This window comes from Drosophila persimilis, unplaced genomic scaffold (assembly GCF_003286085.1).
Source record: "Drosophila persimilis strain 14011-0111.01,24,50 unplaced genomic scaffold, DperRS2 tig00000000-arrow-pilon, whole genome shotgun sequence".
NCBI lineage: Eukaryota > Metazoa > Arthropoda > Insecta > Diptera > Drosophilidae > Drosophila > Drosophila persimilis.
In genome coordinates this window covers 25,023,524-25,044,206 of record NW_020825288.1, presented here as the reverse complement: position 1 = coordinate 25,044,206, position 20,683 = coordinate 25,023,524, and the positions used below count along the sequence as shown (strand labels likewise).

The 20,683-nt window shown below is 44.3% G+C and overlaps 1 protein-coding gene and 1 long non-coding RNA gene across 3 annotated transcripts in view; one reads left to right on the top strand and one right to left on the bottom strand.

The window, feature by feature from the left end:
- LOC6591473 (insulin-like receptor) overlaps positions 1–18,509 on the top strand; it is a 36,240-nt gene extending 17,731 nt beyond the window's left edge. For both annotated transcript variants that reach the window (XM_002017428.2, XM_026985196.1), the window contains 11 exons: positions 8,910–10,472; positions 11,576–12,154; positions 12,215–12,387; positions 12,447–12,726; positions 12,910–13,269; positions 13,334–13,565; positions 13,634–13,841; positions 13,918–14,035; positions 14,109–14,795; positions 14,861–15,168; positions 15,223–18,509. In XM_002017428.2, coding sequence (XP_002017464.2) covers positions 9,212–10,472; positions 11,576–12,154; positions 12,215–12,387; positions 12,447–12,726; positions 12,910–13,269; positions 13,334–13,565; positions 13,634–13,841; positions 13,918–14,035; positions 14,109–14,795; positions 14,861–15,168; positions 15,223–17,874 — 6,858 coding nt within the window. In that variant the 5' untranslated portion in view covers positions 8,910–9,211 and the 3' untranslated portion in view covers positions 17,875–18,509. The remainder of the gene's footprint in view (positions 1–8,909; positions 10,473–11,575; positions 12,155–12,214; positions 12,388–12,446; positions 12,727–12,909; positions 13,270–13,333; positions 13,566–13,633; positions 13,842–13,917; positions 14,036–14,108; positions 14,796–14,860; positions 15,169–15,222) is intronic.
- On the bottom strand, positions 6,731–7,094 carry LOC113565058. Its single transcript, XR_003408415.1, has 2 exons — positions 6,952–7,094; positions 6,731–6,881 (listed from the first exon to the last, which is right to left on the bottom strand). It is a non-coding gene; the product is annotated as an uncharacterized LOC113565058 (long non-coding RNA).
- Positions 18,510–20,683: the final 2,174 nt, after the last annotated feature.

The window sequence follows — 20,683 nt, the reverse complement described above, 5'->3', positions numbered from 1 at the left end:
AATCAACAATGTATTTTGATACGAACGTGACTGCTTATTGGGATTGTCACAAGGCTCTCCTGGAGCTTTACCGGTTTCGGTCATGTGATATGGACAAGGTCTGCGGCTGTGGAAAATGGTGAAAGTCACGAGAATGAAGGTATCGCTAGGATTAGGCTTTGGGACTCTAATAAATGTTGAAGGATCGTCAAGAGACGATAGGTGGAATGTGATAGGGGATCTGCGATATGACTTCTTAAGCCACGTACTAGATGCACGACCATTGATTGTGTGCTTTGCTCCAATCGGAAATCTCAGTCCTGGCTGCTATCGTTATCGCATGACATCTCCAATTGGCCGCCTATCGCTCACGCCCGACAGCCGGGCGCGTCAGTGACTTGGCTCACGCACAGACATCGGTATTTTGTATTTTAATCAGTTGTTTTTTCGCCATAACTTAATAGATTTCCGATATGATGATGGCTCTCTATGCCTGTTATCGGTGGAGTGTGTTTATTGGTGACACGCTTACCGATTGTTCGACGTATGTGTTGGAGATGTGCAAAGGTTGGAGCTCTTAAAGGAATTGTAGAGTTAAGAATTCAAAGAAATGTGGAGCCCAAATGGCTCTAAGGCCATGCCCATCTCCAATCTCTAGTCTCTCTCATCTCTATGCAGTCCATCGTCCCATACCTAGATTGTATGTCGAATGTAGAATGTAAAATCATCGCCTGGCATCCATGACACGACATGACATTCTGCGTACAATACACCCATACATACGTCATGATCTTGGAATTTCCAGCCCGCTTTCGTCTTTTCTCTGCTGCGTGCTGCGCTGCGTGTTTTTGTGTGTGCGTGTGGAATGTGGAATGTGGAATGCCCCGAAAAAAGCCGTTTACTTTGTATGCTCACGTATCGGAGTTAATTTCTTGTAGAGCGCACTGGCATTTCATTATTATTTCTGCGTTTTCGCAGGTGTCTCTTGTAATGGTTTGACTCTTTGGATTCGATCCGAATGGAGTGCGGTGTGGAATGGTTTGGGGGGTTCGACGGGTTTTTTGGGCTAGGCCTACAACGACGGCGGTTTGCTATGTTTTGGGTATGCTTGGTTACGTTTTATGTTCGTTTTTTTTTTGTTTTTTCGAAACGGATCTCCCCATTTTCGTTGGGTTTTCTATTTCGTGGAATTTCGTTTTTTTTTTCTTTTTTTTTTTCTGTGTGTTAATGAAAATTTTATTGGAATTTTTTTTGTATGCGGTTTTGTTTGTTTTCGATTCATTTTTTACGAGTTTATGAATGAACGTGCAAACAAACAAACCACGAGGCAGAGTCGAGTCGAGTAGAGTCGTGGAGTGCCATTGAAATGCGTCCAATCAACGAGCAGCAGCAACGGCATTCACTAAATGAGAAATTCACTCTTAAAAAAAGAGAAATATAAAAAGAAATCAATCGGTGACTAGCCAAGCAAGTCAATTCATAAATTATACAAAAAAAAAAAAAAAACACTGTCCTACACTTGGATGGCTTGGATGGGTAATTATGGGGGCATTGTCTTTTGCATTGGGCACTTCAACAAAAAGTTCTGCTCGAGTCGAGCAGCTCTCAGGCACATTTTGCGAGTATTTTGTTTTTGCATTCTCGGCCCAGAGCCTTGGTTTCCACAAACGGCGTGCAGGACGACTGTTCTGGCGCCAAACGCCACAGCATAAATCTCTGCAGCTTTTTAATTTTTCAATAACTACTCCCAAAGATTATTAAAAATGTAGTAATTTTTATATATAAATTTCCCTCATGATTATCCTTCCCTCAGCGTTCTCTTTCCATCAAACTTGAGGAGTGTTTCCCCTGAAATCGTACAATGAACCCCCACCATTTATTTAACGACTTCTTTCAAGTAATGCCGCGCTACCGCAGCTCCTATAAAACCACTTCGAATCGGGAACAGCGCCTGGCACGGCGCGAAGAGTCCTAACCCACCCACAGGGCACTTTTTACTCATTTTTATGGCATGAATTCATTTGAAATTAACGGCCATTATTTCAGGGCAATTGTTTGTCGTAAAAGAGGAAAAAAAAAAGAACGTTGACTAGATTGGGCAAATGCATAGCCAAGCAAGCCCCGGGAGTCGAGGAAATGTGCGCTTGTTCTGGTTGGCAGCCTATTTACAGAGATTACTGAAAGTGGAGCCAAGCGACAGAAAAGAAAGAAAGAACCCCCTCACGGAATGGACTTTTTTGGAGGGAAAAAATGACAACTTGTTTGGGAACTCAAACAGACTAAAAAGTTGTTGGAACAGAATAGCCTTCATCCATTTTATATCCATTCTATTTTCACATCAAAGTCAAGGGTCGTCTGTGTTGATCCTGCTTTTAAGCTATAGCATAGCAATCAGCTATGACTATCCTTCGTAAGCACTTCATTAGTTCGCTTTCTTTATCCATTGGATCTGCAGTGGGCGGTCCACTAATAATAGTAATAATCACGCTTTTGACCATCAATGTGTCGTTTCATGTACACGCAATGTATGCTGTTTTGGTCATTCCATTTTGCAGGAATTGAAGGAATCTCGAGCTCTGAGAGCGTCGTATAATTATTAAATTAAATCTCTTTCGGAATTAACAGCTACGACTATCTTTGCTATCCTTAATCGCCTAGATTCAATGAGGAAATCATTCATCATAGTTCTAACACCCCCAACTAATTTGTTTGGGTCTACCTTTACTCCATTCCAGAGGGGGGGTCTAATATTATCAGTTGCACGTACAATACATTGACAAATATCTTTGTACGATATATATTTTGGCCCCCTTTTTAGTAGCATTTAATATTTGTTATTAGCAAAAGTTTCTCTCCTCGTTCTCTCTCTTTCTGTCACCTCCTTCGCTCTCACTCTCTCTCTCTTTCTCTCTGGAGCCAAACTATTTATCTCGCGTGAGGCGGCGTCACGTTGGTTATCTGGAACTCGCACCTCGCGATACGTTTGGGCCTGCCCTGCCCTGCCCTTCCCATACCTGCTGCCATTCCCGTCCTCTCCCTAAACCGCAGACCATATCAAGCAAAACAATAGAGAATCGCACACACACAGATACAAAATAGAAGTCACCAACTAAAAAATAGAACTATTTAAGTGACTAGTACACTTTTTTTAGTTGGCTGGAACGGAAATCAAATTGGCAGATCTAAGTTCTGGAAATGACTGGACAGATTCTGTATGCCAGCTGTAGATACGAGTACACAGGCGCCACATGTGACCAGAGAACGTCATGATGATGGGTCGGTCGGTCCGATCTATACAGATACAGATACAGATACAGATATACATAGATACAGAGGTCCACGTCCACGTCAGGTGCTGCAATACGAAAATACGAAAACAATTACGAGTATGGTGAAATCTGTCTGTGGTGCTTCCCCCTCAGTAGTGCTCTCCAAGTATCTCTTGAATATTTACTTAACAATAAAAGCTTTAAAATATTACTAAATATTATTCGATAGTAAAAGGCAAAAAAATGTATGGTAAAAGCTGATGGAATCAACGTCTCATAATCATCATGATGAAGATGATGTGACAAATCAGTAGAATTGAGATATTATGAATGGGAAGTTCGGAGCCAAAACGACTTTGAGTCTCGGCGATCACCCCACTAGGGGACAAAAATGTTTAATTTATATAGATGCATATATAATCAGAAGAGCTCTCGATTGAGTTGATTTGGGTGTTTGGAAATCAGGTTTCGCCCTGGGCGTAGATACATATCATCCGCCACGCCACATCTTCCTCCCATAAAGTCTGGCACGATCTTTTGCTTATCATAATCCGATAATTTGATTGTTTTTGAGATATCAGTAGAAAAGACCGACAATATCTGGAAAATAAAAGAAACTTGAACAGTGATTGGCGTCGGATTTGGAGCATAAGAAATATTTCATGCATTCGAGGCTCTGGGGGTTTCTTTCTGTCTCTTCCACTTCTTCATTTTTCTGCCTGCCTGCCTGCCTGCTGTCTCTGTCTCTGTCGCTGGCTCTGGCTCTGTTACTGTTGTTTCTGTTTCTGTATTTTTTTTTTGTTTTTGTTTTTCTGTTGTGTTGTTTGTCATTCTTGCTTCTTAACTGGTCTGGCAACTTTGTGTCGGATTGGAATGTTGTTGGCTTTTGGTCGGAGAGGTTGGTCGGATCGGATCTTTTGGTCTCCGGGTCTCTCCTCTGGCATTCTGTGGCCGCAGCCGCTGCCGCTGCCGCTGCCGCTGCTGTTGTCGCTAATGTTGTTATTATTATTGTTATAATTATTATAATTAATATTGCTGTTATGTATTACTATTTCTGCCGTCTGACTTGGCTGCTGCTGCTGGGGCTGTGGTTGTTGCCCATGACTCAGGGCAATGTAAAAGTACAGCGCGTGCGTAACAATCGATTTTATTTTGTAAATTTCTTGGAATTATTTTTGTATTTGCATTTTTAGTGTTTTCGTTTTTTAACCAACATTTGCCAGCAAGTGCTGCTTGGCAAGCAGTGAATGGGGCAAAAGCATTCTGATAAACAGTTGAATGAGTGTGGGAGCACAAGCAGTTCATCATAAGCAGTTTCATTGATCGTATTGTAGATGTTGATTTATGGGTGAAAGCAGTACAGTTTGAAGAGTAAAATGTGTCCAAGACGTCTTAGTAGTTTGCTTATCAATAGTTTGATTCTGGGCGAAAGAAAAAAGGAATCCTAAAATGCCTACTCTCACAGAACTCTTGATATGGTCTCAAGCAGTTCCATGGAAATCATAGCACAGCGCAGGAGAGTGTAAGCAAGCAGTGTAATTCAGAGGTAAAGGTCGCTTTCATCTAAATCCATCCATGTTTTGCCATTTTTCGTTTTGCACTTTGAAAAGTAAAGAAACAACAAACAAAACAAAACTACGAAAAATAATATTAAAAAAAAGAAAACAAGCACAAATGGCATTTAAGCGTGCCAAATGCACCTTTACACTTTTAACGAGACGCGTGCACGGTGGCGCCTGAGGCCGCGTTAAACGAAATTAAACAATAAAACGATCTGCTTGGACGTCGAGCACTTGTTATATTTTGATGTTTATGAGGAGAGAGGACAGTACAGCGGATGGTGGACGCCTTTGTGGTAACCCTTTCTCTGGTACAGCTATTCATCGTTAGCTAGGATCTCGATAATGTTTGTTGTGTATGTTGTCCGGAAGTGTTTGCTTGTGTCGTCTCTATTAAGTTGTTGTCTTCAGACAGCATTTCCCTAATGAGATAAAACTTTCAAGAAATCTGGGTCACAATGTTTATACACAATGTTTGAGAGCCCGGCCACCCATCCGCACTGCTTGCAGTTTTAGCGAGCGGAGGGCAGGTGTCATGGCGGTCTGCTTTAGTTTATTTCCATGCACTGGCAGAGGGTACGATGACTTCCGAAAACTTTGGAAATTGCAATTAACGTAGGATTTCTGTGATAATATGTGTACATACTCTCTCTAATCTGCTTTGACTCCAGCAGCCAGTCCTCTCTTTCGGCCTGGCTCTTTGCTCAGTTTAAACTTTATTTTTATATTTATTTTATTTTTTTGCTGTGAGGGCTTTTAGTTTTGTGTGTTATAAGCATTTAATTATTTTAGTTGAGTTTTTTTCTTATGTATTTATAGCGCGACATTTGCTTTTGGTCTGTCATTTGTTCAGTGTATTATTTTTTACTGCGCAATAAAAGCAACAAAAACAAGAACAACAAATAAAGCATAATAAACAAGCAGCATTAGCTGAGAGCGTGTGCGTAAGAGAGCAAGTCCAACGTGGATAGAGAGAGCAGTTCTCATGCAGCGAAAGAGAGAGAGAGAGAGCTTTGTATGCTCGTAGACGTATGTATGTGTGTGCGTTCTTTTTGGGCGGCAAGCTAGAAAAATGTGTGCAAAAAAACAAGAACAAAGTTGTATAAATGAGAGAGGGAGTGTGCGTATGTATGTACATACATATGTACATCTACTATGTTTTCAACTACGCAGCAGAATTTGTACTACTGCAACGGCACAATAGCAACAAAAGCAGAACCAACTACACCCAATATTGGGTGGTGGTGGTGGTGGTGGTAGTGGTCATGCTCATGCCATCTTCTACTTTTCCTTCTCCTGCCAGCCCCATTTTGCACGCAGTCGCATTCTGTTTGGGGCTGATACGCCCCGAAACAAAAGCTGAGGGCACCCTGTAAAATGTGTGGCAGCAGCAGCAGCAGCAGTAGCAGACGTTGATGAATTACAACGTAGTAAGCGCACACATCCACACACTCTTGCAGGGGGCTCTCTTTACTACCCTCTAGTACCAGGCAACTAGTTCCGCACTGGTGCCGCACTAGCTACCATTCTCACCTCCCTGGTTCCAGATCGATTACCCGCAATGTATTTCAGCGGAGAATTTAACACATGCATGTCCTAGGGCGGAACCACCCCTGGTTCCCGCTCGATTACCCTTCGATTACCCGTAGCTAGTTGCTCAGGAGGTAGTTCCGAACTAGTTACCAGTAGAAAGCCAGCAACTAGTTCCCCACTCGACTACCCTTCGATTACCCGTAGCTAGTTGCTCAGGAGGTAGTTCCGAACTAGTTACCAGTAGAAAGCCAGCAACTAGTTCCCCACTCGACTACCCTTCGATTACCTGTAGCTAGCTCTGACCTAGTTACCAGTAACGAGTTCCGAACTGACTACTGGTAGTAGTCAATCTGGCAGTCTGGAATAATACAAAAATACAAACACAATGTCTTTCATTAAAACGAATAATTTTTAATTATATGATGCTTAGCCTACTCCTGGTTTTTGGCAAGACACTTCTTCTTAAACACCCTTTTCTTCATCAATTGCATTGCCTTCCGCACAGTGTTTTCGGGAGGCTCATCGCCAGGCGGAATACATTCTGTAATTAATATTTGTTTTAATTTATATGAAAAATTTTTAAATCTCTAGAAGTGTAAATTGTATTTTACCTAGCAAAGCTGCAATTCTTTGTGGGTCCTAAGGCCTTCTTCCCTTGAACCCCATCGACGTTATAGGCTAGAACAATTTCCTCATTCAAAATAAAGTTTAAGCCGGTCAAAACGCCAGCTGGCTGGAGAATTGATTTCATTGCTGTTATCTGTAAGTGAAACATTAAAATATAAAGATAAGACAGAGAAAAAAGTCATAAAATTTATAGTTTAGATATACTTACATAAATGTCCCTATTTAATTTTATTTTTTCTTCCAGTTCTATAAGTTCTCACGTTTTATAGGGAACTGTCCCCGAATGGGATTCAATTCCCCCTTCTCCTTTACCAGCTGCTTTATTAAAACAGTTTGATCCGCTAAAATTTGGACCACTGCATTCAATTGATCTAAAAACAATGTTGTTAATTAATTTGATTATACAAATATTTTTCTGTTAATCTTTATTAGTCTTACCACGAATAACTGCATTCTCCTGTTTTAGAGTTTCTAAAAGTATTTGCACGTACCTGTTTATATTAATTTGATTTATTTATTAATTCTTTTCCACTTTTTTAATAAATGTTCACACAAAAGACTCTTCCAGCGATTAGATCTTGTACAGAAGTGAACAAAATCAATGCATAAAGCAAACGAGGAAAACAAATGCATTTTGTTTGTGTAAATTCTTGTCTCTTTCATTCCACGATCGCAACTACAGTAAAATATCACGATTAACTTACCATTTCGGTGCTCATTACATGTCGTGGCTCGGTAAAAACTAGCTGAGTGGGCACTGTAACTTCACGGAATTGCGGTTATTTGCCGCCTTCAAAAACAAACCGAAGGCGGCTTCGTTTTTCGGTTCTTTTTCGACTGGTCCGCGTTCGCTTCCCGCGTAACTAGTTGCAGAACTAGTACAGTGTAGTCGACGAAGACCTGGTCCGCGTTCGCTTCCCGCGTAACTAGTTGCGTAGCTAGTTGCGCGGTAAACAGCGCAGAACTAGTTCGAGAGGGGTCAATTGACCCCTTTGGTTCTACAGGGTACGTTTTTACAACTCGACTGCGCTGCGCTGCTCCTTGCCGGCTTTTTCACTCTGCTTTGCCGACACACGCGTCACGCAAACAAACGTCAATGCCAGCAATAGCGGCTCCGGGAGGAAAAGAGATAGAGAGACCGCGATCGAAAGCTACAATATGCTTGCCGTTTTTATTTATTCTTATTTTTTTGTTCTCCGCATAAACTTATTTGAAGGCCAGAGTATCGAATGCTCTCAGCTGATCGAATGTGCCTCTTCACTTGTTGTTGTTGTTGTTGTTTTATTAAAATTTAATAAATGAAATAGATAAAATGGTCATTTCTTGGCAAAAATAATGAAAACTTTTCATCTGGAATCATGTGAATACAAAAGAACCATCAAATCGATTTCGCGATTCCATAGATTTGATTCCATTGCATACTTTTGGGCCAATTCTGGATAAACTATGTCGTAAACACGGTAATCCTGCATGACACTTGCTAAATGAAAGCTAAAGGGAGATCACACTTATTAGGAAAAACATGGTATAAAATGAATTTAAAGAAAAATAAAACTGATCAAAGCTTATAACTCTACCGTTATTAATTCAGTCAGTTGAGTTTTAAGAAGTGAGTCGTGCATTTATAAAATGTCATACACGCTTAAGATGTAGCGACTGCATTCGACGCGACGAACTCTCGGAACACATTCGCTCGCTCACTCACACACACACAAACTTTCACAGTAGGTTCGTGCGACAGCCGGCCGGGCCGTCATGATCCCCATTACCGCACCTTACCCCCCTCCGATCCATTGACGCCGATAGCGACACGTGTGTCGAGCACTTGGCGCCCTTTTTCGCATAAAATTATTGCCATTGTTTCTCTATTTGTAAGTTTCTCTAAAAAGCAAAGCAAAAAGAATTAACAACAAAATTTCCACACTCTGTTTTCTCATTACAGTTACAGCAGTCGCGCGTCAGCGACTCTCCAACAACAGCAGATACCATTCCAGAACGTACTGGTAGACCGTAGCGCCATTTAAGACGTCATACACGCATAAAAGAAGTAGAAGACCAGAGTCTAATTACGGTCCAACCATAGGGCAAGCAGTGGGCCTGCAGAGTGCGAGAGCGGGACACAATGATTACCTAACGGGGCCGGGAGACCCAAACAAACATATTGCTAAGGGAATTAAAAAGAATACTTCAGCGCAACAATAACAAAAACAGCAACAACAACAACAACAGCAACAGCAACGAAAGATGTTAAATATCCAAGAGGAGACGTCAGCAGCGACGCTGACGTCAGTGTCTGGTAGGGAGGAAAATTGGACGATGAAAAGGGAAAGAATGAAGAAAAATTGTTTGGAAAATAATGCATTATGCAATAATTATGCAATAACGACAACAAATGAGGTATTAGCTAAAACAGCAACAACAAAAACAACAACAACAACAACAACAGAAAACATCGGAGCAGCAACAGCAACCACATTAACATTATCGCCGCCCCACAAAATTTGTGTCTTGTGTCGGCAACAAATGACTGAGGAGACGTGTGGCTGCTGCTTGACGACTGCAGGAGAAGCAGCATCAGAGTCTGCGACATTGTCAAAAGCGGCAGCGGAGTCATCCGAGGAATCAAGCAGTTCCCCTGCAAGCAGTGAATTTGAATTTAAATTAGTAAAACTAAGGTTTTGGTGCGAAGACCCAATATATTGCTGCGCCTGTGGTTGCAGAACGTATTGCGAACATAAACGTAAACTTGAATGCATCCGAAATAATGACGATGGTGATGATGAATATGATGATGATTATAGAAACAACACAAAGAACAATCGACGGCTACTGCAGGAACACTTTAATATTTATAGCAATTGCCACAATATACTGAGAACGCTGCAATCGTTGCTGCTGCTCATGCAGAATAGTGCCATATTCACAAAGCGACGTCGAAGGCAGCAGCAGCAGCAGCGGGAGCAGGAGCCACAAAACCAACTAAAACAAAAATTTGTAAATTATACAAAATTCCTATTGCTGTTAGAGACAATATCAGCAGCAACCACAACAAGACTGAGTTTAAGCCGTAAAAAATACAACAAATATAATTCTATACATAATCAACAACAACAACAACTAGGGAGTAAACGTGCCACATCACAAGTTCAACGACAGCATCGTCAACGATTTCATCACAAGCACCAACATCAACATCATCATCATCGTCGTCATAATCATCATTTTTGGAGACCAAGGCTGGTCTGGATATTCGCCACTGGTCTGCTGGCCATGCATGCCACCACAGCCATGCAACTGCAACTGCAACCGGATGAGCTCTACCAGGAACAACCCCAAGAACATTTGCAACAGCAGCGTCAGCAACCACAGAGCGATATATCCGAAAGAATTGAATTGCGATTACGTCGAGCGAGTAGCAGCAGCAGCGGCAGCAGCAGCAACAGCGGCAGCAACAGCAACAGTGGCAAGCCCAATGATCAAATACGATTGTCACACAACGAAAGAAGTAAGTTATAGTTTAAATGTATGTACGCATGATCATTTCCACCTAAAGGTACAACGAGACCAAAATATTAAAACAAAAGAAAGGAACTAAATAATAAAAAAAAGAATAAAATAATGAACTAATAATAAAAATATTAAAAGTAAAAATTAAAAAGGTAATAAAAATAAATTTATAAAAAAAATATATAAAAAAGTAAAAAAACAATAATAAAATAATAAAGAGTTGGAACGTTGACTCTAAAATGTGTACCCGATACTCAGTTAGTATGGCTCTCCTCCGCCAGAGGGCGACTGCAAATTAATTTGTTGCCAGAAGGAATACAATAATAATAATCAGATCTGTAATTCTCAGTTTTTAGTTTTCTCGTATCTTTACAATTGTGAATGCTACAGATTTTCGTCCATATAGTCGCCGGGATCTAGGCGCCCATCGGGCCGGAGGGACAGACGAAAAGACATGGCTCTATCGACTCGGCTATTGATGCTGATCAAGAATATATACATCCTTCTGGATGTTACACACATCCATTTTCAAACTCATTTTGACTATTGGGCATACAAAAAAATAAAAATAAATTAATACAAAAATATAAAAGTAAAAAATATAGAATAAAAAATCAAATTAAAAAACCTAAATAACTTTGTTATTATCAATAAAAAAGAAAATAATAATATGGGACACTTCCATGATGTCCAACAGGGCAATCGTAAGCATTTCAATCCATTATAAAATAGCTCTTGATTAGACCTATAATCGGCTCTAAGGTCGATTTTGGGCAACTATTCGTTTCCGAGATGTTTGCCAAAACAAAGGCAGTCGCACAAGACATAAATAAAAGTGGTTTTCGCGGCGATCAATTTAAACAATACATTTTAAAAGAAGCATGCATAATATTTCGTTTAAATTGAGTTGACTACTCGGCTTTGTCTGTTCGCCAATGTCTTGGGCAGATGAGTCGGTCCCAGAATCCAACAACAGCGCAAAAGACACGCACCAAAGACTTACTTTTCGGTCAAAACATTCCAACAACAAATCACAATCAATCCGAGAATTAAATACTAGAAAAAACCTCCTCTAAATGCGTATTTTTCTCATTTCTTTAGCTTGCAAATCAATGGACATACGAAATACCGCGAGGGAGTTCAGTCAGCTCTCGAACTGCACCATCATTGAGGGCTTCCTGCTGATCACCCTGATCAACGATGCCGACCATCTGAACGAGTCGTATCCGCAGCTGACGGAGGTCACCGAATACGTGCTCGTGTATCGGGTGAACAATCTGGTGTCGCTGTCGAAGGTGTTCCCCAATCTGAGCGTGATACGCGGCAACATACTGTTCGATGGGTACGCCCTGGTGGTCTACTCAAATCGTGATCTGCAGGACCTGGGACTGTCCAAGCTGCGGGCCATCGCCAATGGGGGGGTGCGGATCGAGAAGAATCCGTCGCTGTGCTTTGTGCACACTGTCAATTGGCTGCACATCATGGCCGAGAATGCCACCAAGTCGGAGGTGGTGCTGCAAACCAATCGCAATGAGGCCACCTGCCCCAAGTGCCCGGGCGAGATCAAGGGCGGAGACGTCCAGGAGATGAATGGAGCCAACGGCGGCGAACCGAGCGTCAGCTGCAAGGAGTATCCGGATCACAAGCGCTACTGCTGGGACACCAAGTCCTGTCAGACGAGTAAGTGGCTAACAAATGATTGAGGTTTGAGCAATCCCTGAAGATTTCATTCCCTTCCAGTATGCCCCAAGGAGTGCCGCAATAACTGCATCGACGAGCACACCTGCTGCAACAAGGCCTGTCTGGGTGGCTGCATCAGGGACAACAATGGCCACAATGACTGCATCAGCTGTCGCTATCTGTCGATCCACAACACCACGTGTGTGGACACCTGTCCAGAGGGGTTCTATCGGGTAAGTTTTTCGTGTTCCAGAAAGGGCTTCCGATCCTAATTGAAACGATCTTTCGACAGTACGACAGACGCTGCATCACGGCCGAAATGTGCGAACAGATTGGCACGAAGTACGAGACTAAGGAGATGCCTTTGGCCCATTACAATGGACAGTGCACCACACGCTGCCCCAAGGGCTATCAAATGGAGAACAGCACCTGCGTCAAGTGTCAGGGCCAGTGCGAGAAGACCTGCGAGGGAGAACTGATTGATAGTCTGGTGCGGGCGAGGGATTTTCATGGCTGCACCAAAATCGGACCCAATAATGGCCTCACAATCAGCATCAAACGCGAGGGAAGATGTAAGTTTAGGCAAAGATCTGCAATTACCAAGATGTTGCACGAAGCACCAAAAAGCGTTTCTATGGTGGTGGCAGAGGGGCGTGCGCGGTGTTCTTGTCTTGGTATTCTATAGTCTTTGGTTTAAGTCTGCCTCTGAGTGTCTCCCGGCTACTGATTGATTGATCGATTTTGTACATTTACAGCACACATTATGGAGGCTCTGGAATTTGGACTGGCATCGGTGCATACGATAGAGACCTATCTGAAGGTGCATCTCACCTATGGCCTCACTTCATTGCGATTCTTCAAGGCCCTGCGGGAGATACGCGGCGCCCCAATGCTGGAGAATTTGTACGCCCTGTATGTGCTGGAGAATAACGATCTGGAGGAGATCTGGGCGCCCAATCAGACGGTGTATATACGGAATGGTGGGGTGTTCTTTCACTTCAATCGAAAGCTGTGCGTGTCGACGATCAACGAACTGAGGCCCATGATGGCCTCCAAGCCGGAGTCGTTCAACAAGAGCGAAGTGGCCACCGATTCGAACGGAAATCGAGGATCATGTGAGTGGAGAATAGAGCTGGAGGGTGGAAAAAACAAAAACATAAATTTACCCTCTTTTGACAGGTGGCACCGCAAAGATACTGGTTACGGTAGAGGGCACCCGGCCACGAACGGCCTTTGTGAAGGTCGATCCGAAATCCGTAATCCTAGGCGATCCAGTGGGCTCGAACAAGACGATAAGCAACACATCGATATTTTTCAAGGATCCGCGAGCCTTTATTGGCTTTCAGTTCTATCACATGATCGATCCCTATGGCAATGCCACAAAGAGCAGCTACCAGCCATGCGATGACAGGTGCGGATACTTATTTTCTTCCAGAGAGACACCCTATTTGACTCGTTCCTTTGACTCTTTTTGTGCAGATGGACCGTCAGCGATCCCATCAAGGTGTTTGGCCACATCTTCTCTGATCTGATACCCTACACGCAGTATGCTTTCTATGTTCGAACCATGGCCATCTCCTCGGAGTCGACCAACGGCCAGAGCGATGTCATGTATTTTCGTACAATGCCTGCCCAGCCTTCGATGGTGCCGGCCATCACGGCCACTTCGGTTTCCAGTTCGGAAATTGTGAGTATGATGGGGGGCGGACTGGGGATGGGGTCTTACTGCCACTAACTCCTTTCCATGTGCCATTCGCCTGCAGCAAGTCAACTGGAATCCCCCACGGTATCCGTACAGCAAGCTAACGCGTTATTTTGTGAAAGCAGAGCTCACCATACGGACGGCCAAGGATACACCACAACGGAACTACTGCGTGGATCGTGAGTGAAGATTTTATTGCCAAAAAATATATATGTATTTTCTAAGCCACTTCCCATTCCATTCCATTCACAGCCATTGCCAAGGCCGTTGACAATGAGGTGATTGTGGCCCCAACGCCGGCAGAGAAATCCCCGCCGGACCCATTAACACGCGAGGGGGATTGCAAATGCGAGGAGGGTAGCAGAAAGACCACCGACCGTGACCAGGACGATCGCAGGATACACGCACAGATGGAGTTTGAGAACGCATTGCAGAACTTTATCTACGTGCCATCGCCCAAGAAGGCCCAGGGAAAGGTCGGTGCAGGTGCAGGAGCAGGTGCAGCTGCAGGAGCAGTCGTGGGCTTGCTGCCCTCCGCTCTGGGTGGCGGCAATAGCATTGACGACGGCAGTGGACCCGGTAATGCCATCCGACGGCGACGGGACATTGACTTTGAGTCTGCGTTCGATTTGCTGGGCGGGAGCTTCCTGTCGCGCCATGTTCGTGCCCTCAAGGACGAGCCCCTGAACATATCCACACCGACTATTGTGGACCCCGAGGCCTGGGTGAACGAGACGAGGATGTCGGCCAGCGGTGACTATTACGAGGTACTCGGCGCCCAGGTGTGGGCCAACACGACCACCTTTTCGTTCAAGAGGCTGAGGCATTTCACCCTCTACACGATCTTTGTGGTGGCCTGTCGCGAGAAAGCGGGTCCCAACGACAAGGAGTCCATTTGCAGTTCTATGAATCCCATTTACAAACTGACCAACAGGAAGGGTAAGACACGCTGCTCGATTGCCTCTCCTCTCAGCCCTAATTCCTCTCTGTACTCTCTCTTCTAGACGATGCCGACATGGCCCGCGATCTGACTGTGACCCGGGAGAACGCGAATAACACGCAATCCTCTGTGCGGCTGCGTTGGCTGCCGCCCAGCGATCCCAATGGCGATATTGTGGCCTATGAACTGGCCTACCGCCTGCAGAAGCCCGACCAGGTGGAGGAGAAGAAGTGCATCCTAGTGGCGGACTTCCTCAATCTCACCGATGGCTATCCCCTGCACTTGAACGAGGGCAACTATAGCTTTCGGGTGCGTGCCAACTCCTTGGCAGGGCAGGGCATATACTCGGACTTTGTCTACATGAATGTTCAGGTGAGTTTTTCGTTAATTATTGCAAGAGTTCCCATCTAAGCGCACTGATTTCAGCCCCGACTGAGCTTGGAGAAGTACTTTATCTGGTTCTCGGGCATCGTCTGTGTCCTGGTGATTGTCTGCCTGATGGTCTATGTGCGGCATCTGCGCAAGAAGGGCCGTCCCAACGACCTGCACATGAACACGGACGTGAATCCGTTCTATGCGAGCATGCAGTACATACCGGACGACTGGGAGGTGCTGCGCGAGAACATCATCCAGCTGGAGGCGCTCGGACAGGGCTCCTTTGGCATGGTGTACCAGGGAATACTGAAATCGCTGCAGGGTGGCGGCGATACGGAGTGCGCCATCAAGACTGTCAACGAGAATGCCACCGACAGGGAGAGGACGAATTTCCTCAGCGAGGCCAGTGTGATGAAGGAGTTTGACACGTTCCATGTGGTCCGACTGCTGGGCGTCTGCTCGCGTGGACAGCCCGCCCTGGTTGTCATGGAGCTAATGAAGAAGGGCGATCTGAAGTCTTATCTGCGCGCTCATCGGCCCGAGGAGCGGGACGAAGCAATGCAGGCGTATCTGAACCGCATCGGCGTCACTGGGAATGTCCATCCGCCCACGTATGCCCGCATCTATCAGATGGCCATCGAGATAGCCGACGGCATGGCCTACCTGGCGGCCAAGAAGTTTGTCCATCGCGATCTGGCGGCCCGTAACTGCATGGTAGCCGAGGATCTGACGGTGAAGATCGGAGACTTTGGCATGACGCGCGACGTTTACGAGACCGACTACTACCGCAAGGGCACCAAGGGCCTGCTGCCCGTACGCTGGATGCCGCCGGAGAGTCTGCGCGATGGCGTCTATTCCAGTTCAAGCGATGTCTTCAGTTTCGGTGTGGTGCTCTGGGAGATGGCCACGCTGGCGGCACAGCCCTATCAGGGCCTGTCCAATGAACAAGTGCTGCGATACGTCATCGATGGTGGCATCATGGAGCGGCCAGAGAACTGCCCCGATGTGTTGCACAAGCTGATGCATCGCTGCTGGCACCATCGGCCGTCAGCGAGGCCCAGTTTCCTGGACATTATCGCGTATTTGGAGCAGCAGTGTCCCGATTCGGAGTTTAAGACCGTGTCGTTCTATCACTCGGACGCCGGACTGGTGCATCGCGAAAAGGAGCGCAAGGAAAGAAGTCAAAATGATGCCTTCGCGGCAGTGCCGCTGGACCAGGACCAGGAGGATGCCACCACGCCGCTAAGGGTGGGCGATTATCAGGGCTACAAGTCCAACATGGACCACAACTCATCCCTCGACCAGCCCGCAGAGAGTCCCATTGCTTTGGTGGACGACCATGCCACCCACTCGCCCTTCAGTCTGCAGTCTGGATTCATTGTAAGCAGCACGCCCGATGCCCAGTCGACGATGCCCACGGCGGGGGCCTCGCATGGCGACGATGCGGCCGCCTATGTCCAACCGGATGCCGAGGCTTTGGCCGCCGATCGGGGGTACGAGATCTACGATCCGAGTCCGAACTTTGCGGAGCTGCCGACGAGCCGGAGCGGCAGCACCGGTGGTGGTGGCGGAGGCGGGAAGCTGAGCGGGGAGCAGCATTTGCTTCCGCGAAAGTCCCGCCAGCCTGTCATTATGAGCAGCTCGATGCCCGACGATGTGATTGGGATTGGAGGAGGCGGCTCCTCCCTGCAGCCTTCGACGGCTTCGGCGGCCAGCTCCAATGCCAGCTCCCATACGGGCACAAGCGGCGGCGGTGGCGGCCGCTATCCCAGCCTCAAACGGGTCGTTGCCGACACGCTACGGAACAGGGCCAACATCTTCAATCGGCATCTGTTTAATCACAAGCGGAGCGGCAGCAATGCAAGCTACAAGAGCAGCGCCTCGAATGCACCCAGCACCAGCAGCAACTCGAACCTCACCAGCCATCCGGTGGCCATGGGCAATCTGGGTACCATCGAGAGTGGCGGCAGTGGCTCTGCGGGCAGCTACACGGGCACACCGCGCTTCTACACGCCCACGGCCACGCCCAGCGGAGGGGCATCGACCATTATCAGCGATAATCCCAACTACAGGCAACTGGACGAGTCCATAACGAGTGGGGGGACGACCAGGTCGCCTGGGAACTCGTGGAGCCAGCGAACGGATAGCGAACAAGCCACGATACTCACTACGAGCAGTCCGAATCCCAACTACGAGATGATGCATCCCACAACGGGTGCGGGACAGGGACAGAGTACGAGAAATTCCAACGCCAATGCTGGGGCAAACGAAAATCCCAACTATGTGCTGATGAGCGAGCCAGAGCTGGTCATAAGCAGCAATCCAAGCTATGCTTTCATGCATGCCCCACAGTCCCGTCTGAGCAGCTCCGATGACGACAACGACCTGGAGGAGGACGATGATGACGACGACGACGAGGACCTGGACGATGAGCATGTGGAGCACATCAAAATGGAGCGCATGCCCCTGAGCAGACCCAGACAGCGGGCGGTCAGCAAACCGCAACCTCAGCGCAGTCGAAGTGTCAGCCAGACGCGAAAGTCTCCCACGGCAGCGGCGAACTCTGGAGCGGCGGCAGCAGCAGCAGCAGCTGCTGCAGCGGCCAGCAATGTTTCGAACTTGCTGAAGGAGAACTGGCTGCGGGAGGGCAGCAGTTCGACGCGACCACCGCCACCCAATGGATTTATTGGACGTGAAGCGTAGACGGGACAAGACGAGAGTGTAAATAGAGTGGAAATGGATGTCCAAGGGAAATGTAAATTCGCTTCGATTAACAATTAGGATTAGGACCCCCCCCACATCTATGTATAAACTGTAATCATTTTCGGATTAAGCCTATTTATGTTAACGTATTCGTTTAGTATTTACACACGACAGTTTTTGTTTGTTTAAATCAATGAACTAGAGCCGTTAACACAATACAAAACAAACAGAAAAACAGACAGAAAGCGAAAGCGAAGCAAAAACAACAAGTCCTACATGCAAATAACAAAAGTACAAAAGCCAACAACCAACCAACCTAAGTACCGATTAAATAGACATACAAATTCTACCAATTACCAATTATAAATTATTGAATTATGAACCATTACCTACTACTTCTACTTATACGTTATGTATATTCATAATTATCATGATAATTTTTAGTACCTACCAAAACGCGTTCAATGGAAAATGCAAATAGCAAAGAAAAATAATGGAAAATGTACAACAAGCAGAACAAGAGAAAACCGAAACAGAAACTACACAAGAAACAAGCAATACAAAATACAGAACTACTGTCTTCACTGAGTTTAGCTAGAGCTAGTTATAATTGTACCCCCCCATCCCCCCATCCCCCGCTCCCCCCTCCCCCAGAGAGATCCAACGGATATATATACACCATATACATAGAGATATGTAGCACACACCCACACTATATCTAAATGTACTCAACTAATTTTACTGCATGCAAGCAATTGTTTTTAGTGCGTTTATTTTAGAATTGAATGCTTGGATTTTAATTTATATTTCTATTTATACTGATTACTTCTTTTTTTTTGTTTTACCAAGTGTTGCTTGATTGTTTCTTATATTTCTCTGATTCTTCTCCCTTTTTACATTTCATAATTGTAATATTTATTGTCGTTTGTACATAGAATTTTGTAAATTTTGAATGGAGCGAGCGAGGAGTACCATCCAATCTATTTGGATGGCGGATGTGTATGTGCAACCATCAAGCGAGCGGCCGAGGCGCAAAAACTTTTGTTCAATTACATTTCTTTTCTAAATTAATTTCTGTTGAAGCCAAGCTTCGGAGATGGCGGAGAGGAGAATAAGGAAAACCACGTAACGTAATGTCAAAAAAAAAACTGAGAGCTTAAGTAACTGATGCATCATTTACATATATGTATACTAAATAAGTATAAAATAATTGTATACAATCTGCTGGTCGTTTTTAATGCTGTCTGTATACTACGCGAAAAGTAGAAGCAAAAGCAAAGCATTTTATGTACTAGCTGTAGATGAGAAAAGCAAAGCAAAACACACACATCCATAGACTCACATCCGTACAACAAGAACATCTTTCACTAGAAGACCCTAGATAATATTATCTGCCATACGCCATAAACTCAAATATGAACAAGAAACCGGACGGATTTTGTTTTTTTCTTAAAACTTAATTTTACAATAGACAAATTATATATACACACAAACACACACCCACACACATATATATTTACATATATATGGGGCCCTATTTAAGAACTGAACGTGATATGTTTTGCTGAGTGTACTATCCTGACAGTTCTATGAATTCTAGCAAAAGAAAACCCAATCAACCCAACAACCACATTTCATTACGAGAACCTCACACAGAACATTCTCTTTTAAAACCAGAAACCAGAAACCAGAACCAGAACAGCAACGTTAAACAACTGCAACAAATGGAATTTTTAAATGAAAAAACAACAACAACAACAACAAAAGTATTCGATATTTGCCTTCGCTCTTTATATTATTATATTTAACTATACACGCAAAAATTTATATTTAATAACTAAAAGAAAAAAAAGAAGAAGCAAAAGCAAAGCAACGTAAAACAAAAGCAGAGATCGCATGTGCAACGTTTATTCTGCTTTTCTGTGTCTTTTTCTTTTTTAATAGATGCAAGGCGGAAACAAGGAAACACACTAAATATTTAAATGAATTATACAAATTGCTTCTGCGCAGAAGAAACCACTTGAACTAATATTAAAACAAAAAGGAAAACACTAGTGCTAATTATATAAACAAAACTGGGAAGCAAGCGATATTTACACTGAAAAATGAAGTAAAAAACTATTAAAAAAACAAAAAAATTAAAAATAAAAACAAAACGAAACAATTAAATTAATTAAAATATGTTAAATACATAATGAAACAATAGATATTCTACACATGCACACCGACACAGCCACGCCACACATTTACACAGACACATACATACACCCACAAAAACACAAACACACACACACACACACACACACTAAAAAGACTGAAAGATATAGTTCCTTTTGTTTTTATGTACATAAAATGAGAGAAAAAAAAAGAAAGAAACAGAAATTCTAACGAAAATTGTAAACTTAAAGCGAGATCGATAGAGCGAGAGAAACGTAAAAACAATTAACGGAATTATACATTAAACAAATAAAATTAAATACAAAATATATAAACAAGAAAGCAGCAAAAGCATTATGTAACATGTATATTTAGTAGTTGAATTAACTAAATTTTGAATGTAACATACAACGTTAGAGTGGAAATGTGAGCGCAGTCGCGACAACGCCAAATATCAACTTCTTATATAGCGATATACTCGTATATTCAGGATAGTTTGGCCCCAATGTCGCCGCCGCCCCCGCCCCGCCCTTCCTTGCCCCTCGCTGCTTTAGTGTATATACCCACACATACAAGCATACATACATATATATGTATATGTATATGAAAACTACCATTTAAACCAATTATTATAAACTAAATAATACACATA